The sequence below is a fragment of the Diadema antillarum genome, unplaced genomic scaffold (genome assembly GCF_040938485.1).
Source record: "Diadema antillarum isolate AM-2024a unplaced genomic scaffold, OU_Dant_1.0 seq00000523_RagTag, whole genome shotgun sequence".
Taxonomy (NCBI): domain Eukaryota; kingdom Metazoa; phylum Echinodermata; class Echinoidea; order Diadematoida; family Diadematidae; genus Diadema; species Diadema antillarum.
The window spans coordinates 2,322,702-2,333,535 of record NW_027271475.1 but is presented as its reverse complement, the minus strand read 5'-3'; the positions used below and the strand labels follow the sequence as shown (position 1 = coordinate 2,333,535).

Sequence of the window (10,834 nt, the reverse complement as noted above, 5' to 3'; positions counted from 1 at the left end):
AGTGCAAGAGCTCCGACACCCCAAAATTCAAAATTAGACGGTCATTAAGATGAGGTCAATCGTATCACAAAGAAATCACCAAAAATGATAATAGATCGAAATAAAAGAGAACTTCTGAATCGTATTTTGCGGCCTCTCTCTTAAAATTTCTTGAATTCCTGTATAGAGACCACCATCCTAGTCACAGTTTACTTGAAATGGTTCCCGCATTTTTATTTTGTTCTTCATTAAAAAGATGCACAGAATTTGTTGGGATGTATAAGTATCTTGAAATTCGTCCGATGAGGTTACCACTTATATCACTTACTAATTTTACTTTTATATAACTTTGTTTATTCACAACGGTAATTAGCAGTTTACGTCTATGTCACAATCACCGTTATGTTGTTATAATCGTAGCGGTCTTATTATTATATATCATTATCAAACAAATAGAATAAAAACAATATCCCCTCGCATACTTCACGTGATTTGATTCTTGATATTGATGTTATGTACGACAGTTCAATGTATTCTATTGAATTTGAAGGTATCTATAATATGTCATTGCAATGTAGTTTAACCTTGGGGCGACGAGTTTGCAATTGTTACCAAATAAACCATTCTACTACTAATACTGCTTGTTGAAAGAGGACCTCCGCATGATTTTCAGGATTTACATTTGAACAAGTATAAATCAGTTAAACTAAGTGCAGAGTTTCAGAATTTATAGTGATTGGGATGAGGAATGAGAATGTTTTCAAAATTTACGACTAATTGCATTGAGCAAGGATGGTGACATGGCAGCCTCATCATAAGAATGCATGAGTTGGGGCTCAAGGAATAGTCAAGGCGCTAATTCCTGTAAGAGGCTTAATTAAGGAGTTCGTTCAACCCACCCCGCAGAAAAGGTTTGACCAGACAAGGTGGTAGATGGGACCTCTATGAACATCCCCAGGTAGTATGTGGTTCCAAATTGTGGTGTCAGTAGAATTTTACTGGCCACTTTTCATCATGATTTGTTGGAACAAACGTAAAAGAGTCTGCGCACGCCAAGACTATTACACGCACCACTAGCACTGCTACAGGCGCCAGTGCCAGTGCTGCGTGTAGTAGTCTTAGCGCGCATATACTTTTTCTTCGATAAACAAGGGTTTTGCCTGCAAACTAACTTTTCACGCGAAGCTGGGTTCGGTGTAGTGTAGTTTCTAGCCGTTTTTATTTCATCTTTATTTCAAGAGTTCAAGCAAGCCGAGTGAGAGCGCATACCCGGTGATTGTGACGACCGAATCGTAATCACTGGGTGTGTGCTCTCACTCAACTTAGCGCAATTATATACAGCGGGCTTCTGCATAATACACAAGCTGCAACTCAGAGAAATAAAGACGAAAAAACGGCTAGAAATTAAGACTAGGGTCGGTAAACGCTTGTCGCTATTTGGGGCACTGAAAACGACAAACTCACACAGTTTTTGCATTTATTTCATGAAGAATTCATCAAAACTGCATAAAACTATATATGTACATGTTGCTAGAGATGTCATCCATACAGTGGGATTCATTGTAAGTTATAATATTGTGCATGGTTACCATGGTAACCGGATGCCTAAAGGTGACTGGTAACCCCCAAAATGCCTCCTCCTGCTGCAAACATTGTTTTTTTTTTATCTTATAGATGCAATAAAAAGAAACACACACTTTTTTATTGATTTTCATTAAAAAGTTTTCCCTGTTGCCATGGCAACCAGTATTATCCAATCAGAATTTAGTTGTCAATAACTCAAAAACTAAAGCCCATAATTTCAAAAAGCTCAATAAGCATGTCCGTCCTTCTGCATGAAGTGTACGACATTATGTGAAGAATATTTTGAAGCATTCTCAAGTTACAGCAAAATTTGTAAGCAAAGGCATAATAAACGGCCATTGAAAGAAAAATATCATTTTCGAATAGTAAAATGCATGAAAAAGTTGCATCCGTCGTACTTTCAACACAATTTGACTTCAAAGCATAGGCAAATGTATATAGTTTTTAATAATGTATGGACACAAATTTCAATTAAAAATAAGATGAATACAGAAAGCAAAGCCAATATTCTACAGTAGCTCTTTCGAGTATTTACAGAGCGATGGTTATTCAAAACAATCCTGGAAAAGAGCAGAGGAAAGCAATTGATTGTTTATGTTCTTAAAGGAAGTTTATTCAAGAATACCGATAAATTCCTTTCTAAAGAAGGAATATACACGTGCGCTGGATTATCCATCAAAGAATTAATCGTACTTTTGTGTTCGTTAGCTGTTGTAAAAAAAATGTATATATATATATATATATATATATATATATATATAAATAGAATGAAATGAAATATCATGATATGTAAATTTTATTCAAAACGTGCAGTAATGATTTAATGCTGAGGAGAGAATGGGGAAAAAATCTTGGGCGTCTTTTCCCTTTTCATCCAGACTAATTTCACAGTGTAGAGCTCATCTTCAATGAGTGATGTGCACGAAAGGCAAAAGAAACAAACCTGTCTAAATTCCAGATATTTTTGGGAGTTACCAATCACCTGTAGGCATCCGGTTACCATGGTAACCATGCACAATATTATACCTTACAATGTATCCCATTGTATTGCTGACATCTCTAGCAACATGCACATATATAGTTTTAAGGCGTTTCGATGAATCCTTCGTGAAATAAATGCAAAAACTGTGATAATTTTGTCATTTTCAGTGCCCCAATAGCAACAAGCGTTACCGACCCTAGTCTTAATTTCTAGCTGTTTTTATTTCGCCTTTATTTCTCTGAGACACAGCTTGTGTATTGTGCAGAAGCCCGCTGTATTGCGCTAAGCCGAGTGAGGGTGCATGCTCAATGATTGCCACTAAGAACGGTTCGGGCGTCACAATCGCTGGGTATGCACTCTCACTTGGCTTGCTTCAACTCGGAGAAATAAAGACGAAATAAAAACGTATGGAAACTACACTACACCGACCCCAGCTTAGCGTGAAAAGTTAGTTTGCAGGCAAAAACCGATGTTTGTCGCGGAAAAAGTCTTTGTACGCTAAGACTATAACACGCACCACTGGCATTGGCGCCTGTAGCAGTGCTAGTGGTACGTGTAGTAGTCTTAGTGTGCGCAGACGCTTCCTCGAAGAATATGGTCATGTCGCAACTAAAATGGCCTGTAAAATTTCATTGATACCACAATTTGATATCACAGACTACCTAGGGGTGTTCCAGAGGGTCCAACCGACCACCCCATGCAGTCAAACCTTTTCTGCGGGGTGGGCTGAACGAAGTCATTTTTTCTGGGTCGCTGCGCCTGGACTAGAAGCAGAACAAAAGAAGAAGGCATGCATAGATACTTCTTCAAAGGTGAACTTGTTAAGCTAGCGGTATTGTAATGGAATTAGACTGCTACATTTCTGAAATATATGAGGCTCTGATGTCATCACGATCAGCACTGTTCAGTGTAATTTGTTTTAGATTTTCAATTTATTGATTTCTCTGCTCAAGAACCACAATAAATTCCACGAATCTATCCATGGAGCTGTTGATTTATGTACTACATGATGTGAAATTTTGAAAATTGTCTGGAATGCCCCTTGAAAGTCGTGACCAACATTACTTTAAAACATGCTAGTGTGCATTTCAGCAATTCATGCGGCAATGCTTTCATCACTATTTCAAGCAACCATTTGTGTTTTGTCGAATGTCTCCTTCTACGTCCGCATTCAATGACCGGCCCCGATACGGGTGACCTTCAGCACTTGCTGATCGTTTTATAACATTCTCCGTGATTACACGTAATAGAGAAGGGCATACTTAGTATTTGAGCTGTTTTATCTATCAATTCCAAAATTGTAAATGATTTGTCGTTTCGAGCAGTAGGTGAATAAGCACTGAATTATTGTGACTCTTCGCATGCAGGTTTTTCTTTTTAAATTCGTTCTTGTTTTTTTTTTGTGCGTGTTGAGTTTGAGTTTGTTTCTTTGTTTTTTGGAGGGAGACTTTTTGGGGGTTGCTTTTTGTAATCTTTTGTCAACAGTAATATCATAATAATTCACAATTCGGTGAAGTAGTCAAAATGCTTATTATCAGAGGTTCTTTGCACGCTTTCCAAAGTATACACCCAGCCAAACCGTTATATAACCAATAATCGTCCTTTCCCATGTAGATTTATTCTGCAGCTTAGCAGATGATAAAGTACATCCCTGTTTAGTTATTACCATATTTGCATATACTACATATAAAATTGCACCTCGAGTGATATTTGTTATATTTGAGCAATACCTTAGAACTCACATAATACTCATTACAAGGAATTCTTTGTCAAGTAGCGGAAAACAAGACATAATATTATTGTTTGACATAATGTGACCTGACAGCTACGACTCATAGTTCTTTTCAGGTTTGAAAGGCATTTTTAACAAAGGGCGCGTTCGAGCGCTCCCCTAAACGAACTGTACCGTTCCGTACCCGCGCTAAAGAAATGCTCGAACGCTCCTAAAGTGTAGCCTACCGTACTGTACCGAGCCAAAAGTGGACCACTTGCCGATGTGCTCCAAAAGCGTACCAAAGCGTACCAAAAGTTCGCTGTAAAGAATGCGCGTATCATGCGCATACGTCACAATGCAAAAACATCATTCTCTTTGTTTGGGACAGCTGTGAGTAGTTCAAGCGCAGGTGGATGACATTCTTGCTACGAAAATGCGTGACCTTTTCTAAAAATAACTCTTGAGGTACGCTTTCTCAACAGAGCGCTCGGACACTCAAAAACTGGCACAGTTCGGTACGGTGCGCTTTGGTTCAGTTCGCTTTGGTTCGCTTTAGAGCGCTCGAACGCACCCAAAGTTGTTTTTTTTTTGACGAACCTCTTGTCAATGTCCCTATACAAGCTAACATGCAGTGACGCTGATGTTGTGAAAGTTGTGTAAAAATAAGTGCCATTTAAAAGTATCATTGATTTAATGCTTAAATAAAAGTCAAAACTGTGAATGGCAGGAATGACTATACTCACTTCTTTCTCGTAGAAAATAGTGATGAAATAAATAAATCGATTTAGTCAATCGATAACAGATCTTAATCAATAAAAGTTTTAATCGATAAAACGATTTAGTAGCATGGCGATTGCTTTTTTCCCGTATAGATTACATGATAGTTATAGCTTACCGAGTAATCTGCGATAATTTATTTGCTGTTTAACGTTTTTTGAATATTTGAACATAACTTCGTTTCACAGTTGACGTGCTTCTTTACAGCAGAGTTTTATCCTATTTTTTTGTATGAGAATTGTTCGTGAGAACAATATTGAATGCACGTTAAATTCATTCAGATAATTTCAGGAAAAAGAGGTAGCTGTCATCAAGCAAAAAGAAAAAGGACAATACTTGTCTTTAAAGAAAAGACAGGAACTCCCCCAAATTATCATCCACATTGTTGATCACTATGTGTTTTCAGGCTATAGTTTTAATCATTTCACCATTTAACTTTATTACCGGAACACTTAATACCGCGTTGTGTGTTTATATTATGCTAGTCTATGCATAAGACCAATCAATATAGTCTCTAGTCTATGCATAAGATCAATCAATGTTCTTATCCAGTGAGTCGAATAAGGAAATTACCCCTTCTATTTCAAGCTTAATTGTTCACGATGATGGTCTCCTGCATTCAATTATCTGTGTTACTTTATACTGAAAAATACTATAAATCTTTTCGCATGTTTCTAAATATGTATTCTGCTCAATACAATCGCTTATGTTTATCTATTTGTGTAATGTTATATCATCATTTTAAATCACTGAACTTGTTATTCCTTGCTTTTGTGCTTTTGAAATTTGTATTCAATTTGTATCTGATTGAATGTGGAAATAAATCAATTCAAACAAACAAACAAACAATAACAAATTCGAACCATTCGATTTTCAATAATTTCCTCATATTCATAACTTCAGATTGCATCTTAAAAAAACCCAAACAAACAGATGTTCAGCTTTTTGGGACTAGTACTTAGTTTGGAGCTGAAACCTCCCTGGTATTTGTAATACCCCTATACCAGTGTATACCACTCCGTCTGAGTGTTCAAAGGGTATACGAAAACTTTGCCATTCATTCATATAGGCACCGGTATTTTTTGTAAATTAATTCAAGGTAAATGTGTTTGAAGCTTAACTTGTCAATATTCAGCAACTGCTTTGCCTGTGTGATGTATTTATACAACTATATATATGTATAATTATATATATATATGTACCTATATATATATATATATATATATATATATATATATGAGTGTGCGTGTGTGTGTGTGTGTGTCTCCAGTGTTAGTAGCTCCTTCATTGAGAAGAGCGGTACTCATATCATATATATATGCATGAATATATATACAATAAATGCATGCATGTGTGATGTTAGTTTGTTGTATGAGTTCGGAATAACAACAAAATAAATCGCCAATCTCATCAATCATCATCAATATAACGTCCTTTATACGACAGATTTACGACAGACTCTTCCTGTGCGCGCTGCAGGTTACATTTGCCATTTCCAAATCTATTTGTAACATTTTACCCTAACATGACACACCGCATTCACTAAAACGTAGAAGAAAAGGAGGCAAATGGTAATTCACGGATATATTTTCAAATAAAAAAGACAAGTTGTGGAAGCAGTCGTGTTTAACTATGTAACAAATCACAATGAATAAGTGACGTTTTGAGTAATGACCAAAATTTCTTTAGAAAACAAAACGTACTATTACTGCATATTCATTTGCTCTTCACGCAAAACAGCGATAAGAAGTTAAATCTAACGGGAAGTTGAATCATGTAAATGATATACGTCAACTGAAACATAATTTATGATAGTTCTATATAATGAAGTTTGTGGTTTTTTTTTCCGCTGCACGTTCCCCCAGTAAGGTTTATGAGTACACACTTTAACCATACAAACAAAACACGAGTCTTGAATAGTTGTTCATTCTCTCCATCCCTCCTCCCTCCATTTCCCTCTCTCGAGATATGTTTTCTGGGCAAATAAGTTTAACATCGATTTATGATTGTTGCTAGGGGGAGCTTTATCATTTTCCAGCAGCGGCAGAAGATCCTATACAAGCGAATGAATCCGTTAGTTCATGTATGATTCTCGAAATATTCATGTAAGCCAGATTTAAAAAAAAAAAAGAGGCGGAGTCATTGTTACATGTTTCATATAATACGTCATGACCAAGAGCCAATCGTCTGTCTTTCGTAGAACGCTTTATAATCGGTGATAAGGGTTGATAATTCAACACATGTCACCATCGTTTGAAGGAGCCGACAGATTTAATAGCGTGGCAGTCGAATTCCTACTATCTAGTTAAACTCTTGCCTCCCAGAATCTCCTCGAAACCGTGAAGCCGTGTCAGGTAAGAAAGCTAATTCACTTGAAGTAATGTAAAAAACGCGATTTCACACTGAAAGTTTTCAGACATTTCGTATAAGAGGTCATGTATCCAATGTGAAAAAAAGAAAGAAAATTAGTTATAGGACTTGCCTTACTCGTCTTGAAGGATGTCAACTTCGAGAGAAGAACTCTTGCTCGTGATATTTTTGTAATGTCCCGTCAAAACAAGGAAAACTTGACTTGGTGATTTTGATTAAGAGTCAGTACATCAATGTTGAAAGATTGTTCAAAGTGTAAGGTGCATCATCACAGTCGGGATATAAAATGATAAAACACCACATTGAAGCATCGCTTTTTAGTCTAATCGCTATTATTCGTTAATGTTATAATTGTGTTCTGTTTCACAGCGACAGAGCTGATTACGTTTAACGCATCCTGAGACAGGCTTTGAATTATTCTTTGATAGTACTGACTGCAGTTCACCCTTTTGCCTTGAGTATGTTCATTCTATCAAAGTTTTTTTTTTCCAAACTTTTTAGCCCTCCATGGAATATACGTTGTCTCTATATCGGCATAGTACAAGTTCATAATCTAAAGTCATTGTATAGTTTTTTTCTTAAAAATTCTGTCGTGGGTTACCATTAACACAAACAAATGTTGGAGTGGCTGCCACTTTTGTATGTAAAACTCATAAGAATATGTATGGAATATGAATGGAAGATGTGAAAGTCAGTATTGTTCTTCTACTCAAAATGTATCTTCGAAAGCGATCGATTAATTCGGTATCTGCTTAAATCAATCAATTCCCTCAAAATGTCCAGTAGCGGCAGATACCAGGATGAATACGACGTTTGCTACCAGCATCTACAACCCACATGACGACTTAGTATTGATTATCGGTAATGGCATTTTGGCCTGTGTAGTCGCCTTGATCACGATCACGGGCGTGCTCGGCAACAGTTTCGTCATCTTTCTCGTCTCCCTGTCCCGCCAGCTCCAGACAGTCACCAACGTCTTCGTGGTGAGTCTGACCCTCTCCGACCTGATCGGATGCGGCATGCTGAGTCTTGAAATAGTGGCACTATTAAACCTGGATGGTTGGCCTTTACCAGAATGGGTGTGTCAAATGACAGGTGGGGTATGCGTTATAGCGTTCATTGCGAGTGTCTCCCATCTTGCACTAATAAGCGTTGATCGGTTTGTTCTCATAACCCGTCCCAAAACGAGGTACATGCGACTGTACATTGGTAGAAATATCGCAATGATGATAGGGCTTGCCTGGCTGGCGCCGCTTTTGTCGATTGTCCTGCCAACGTCTCTAGGTTTTGGAAGCCTCGGGTACAATGCAAAAAACTACTTTTGTGTGTACGACGGAACTAAATTACAGCTTCGGATGCTAAACGTCTTCGCAGCAGTAAGCTTTGCCATCGCTTTTTCCATCATTATATCATGCTATGTGCGGATCTACCTGTACGTAAGGAAGCAGCACCGCAGCCTCCTGAAGTTTTACGAGGAGAAGTCCCACAAGTCTGCGGCGCCACACAAAAATGATTCTTCTAATATGCGAATGACTATCGACAAACGTGAGATTGAAATCACAAAGAATCTTTTCTTTGTTGTTTGTGGATATTTTATCTGCGTCCTCCCGAATTCGCTGTGTGTAATGACAGAATCGTGCTATCTGAAATATTTCAAATTCACAGCCGTCGTGTACTCCATCAATTCCTGTATCAACCCCTTCATCTATTGTTTCAAACAGCCACTTTTCCGTCAAATCTCCCTCTGCGTATTCCGACGTCGGTGGTCAGAAATTCCCAAACCATCTCCATGGTTACGGCGCTTCGTGGATGCGGAAATTACAAAAGGAAGAACCGGAAGAACAGAAGCTCCAAATATGCCTACAATATCAGCAGCGATTCAGCATGTGTAGTTCGTGGGAGCTCATATTCGCTCAGGAGCTCATAGGCGCATGCCGAGTGCAGGAATCAAGGACCCGTTTGATAAAACTTGTTGATGGCATAGTGGATAAGACTCCCGACTCCCGATCGGACACCAATCGGAAGACCCGAGTTCGAATCCCACCCAGTGCTTTCGTTCTCGGACAAGATGTTTTTACCCACCATGTCCTTCTCGACCCAGGTGTATTTTAGATACCTGGTGACGCTAGGATAATAATAACAGCAGGGCCCTCTGGTAAAGCAGTGGCAACACTGAAGAGGCTACCCTGAGTAAATAAGACCTTATCATATCATATTAATAACAAGTTACGATAGTTGTTATAAGCTACTGAAATCCTTGCATCTGACTGGCTGGGAGCAAATTTGTCGTAGAAATGTGGCAGTTGCTACTGATAACAAGTTTTATGAAACGGGACACAGGTTCAAATGACTATAAATCTATGTTCTAGGAATTTTGTTGCTTAAAATGTGGTCGTACTCTTGCAAATCTTTGTGAATAACAAGATTTAAAAAGAAAATGAAATCTAGAAACAGATGAAGAGTTTGAATTAAGCGGCATTTTTGAACCTTGTACAAGTGGAAATTTTCGCGGTGTTGCAATGTTCGCGCATTTCGCGCAGCCCGAAACTAGCGCGAAAATAAAAGCACGCGAATATTTTTGCTTGCCATTTATGTTCTTGTACTTACTGTCTTGATTCCGCGGAATTAAAAACACGCGAAATTCTTCTCACCGGGCCAAGCGCGAAAAATTAGTCGAGCGAAAATATCCACTTTTACAGCATAATATTGAAAAGGAAGTCCATCATCAGATAGAGGAAACTAAAACCTTTGGATGGCACATCTCCTGTCACATGTATGCAATAGTTGACGTTTCCAGGAACATTCTTGAAGCTATGATTAAAAGATATCTTCTGTCATTTTTTGTTTTCCCTGTTTTTTTTTTTTTTTTAGCAGATTTCATCGCAAATATCTCAAATTGACAAGAATTGAGTCTTTTTGCAATCAAACTGTTCACATTCTCACTTTATGGAGGTAATCACACTGAAACACTAATCTCACTTTTATGATATTTATTCAACAAAACAGTATGCTTCCTCGTTTTGACATTTGCAAACATTGAGGAAATCTTATTTACATCTAGTTTTGAATCTGAGATTTATGCTTCGATAGGTATTTGGATGATTTATCAACGTCAAATTTGACTCATGATAAAGCAAACTGTAGTCAATCTTCATACAACAGTCACGACAGTGTGTAATATCATTGTGTCTATCGCCTTTGGTTGATATGGACTCTGTGTTACCAATGTTATGTAAATGAGAACTTTCTACCGGGAACGCTTCATTCGTAAACCCGTTGAATCACAATATATATATGTATAATATATGTATATATATATATATATATATATGTGTGTGTGTGTGTGTGTATGATATATATATATATATATATATGTCACCGACGGGACAAATAGGCGTCCACTCGGTATTTAAGTAAATACAAAAGAA

The 10,834-nt window shown here is 37.7% G+C and overlaps 1 protein-coding gene across 1 annotated transcript; it reads left to right on the top strand.

Moving 5' to 3' along the window:
- The first annotated feature begins 8,206 nt into the window (after nt 1–8,206).
- On the top strand, nt 8,207–9,298 carry LOC139734375 (melatonin receptor type 1B-B-like). The gene has a single exon (XM_071645165.1). The coding sequence runs from the start codon at nt 8,207–8,209 to the stop codon at nt 9,296–9,298; it is 1,092 nt and encodes a 363-aa protein (XP_071501266.1).
- The last annotated feature ends 1,536 nt before the right edge of the window (nt 9,299–10,834 follow it).

Bases quoted from the DNA above. Each gene is read 5' to 3' on its own strand.
- LOC139734375 (XM_071645165.1), top strand. From the start codon at position 8,207: ATGAATACGACGTTTGCTACCAGCATCTACAACCCACATGACGACTTA.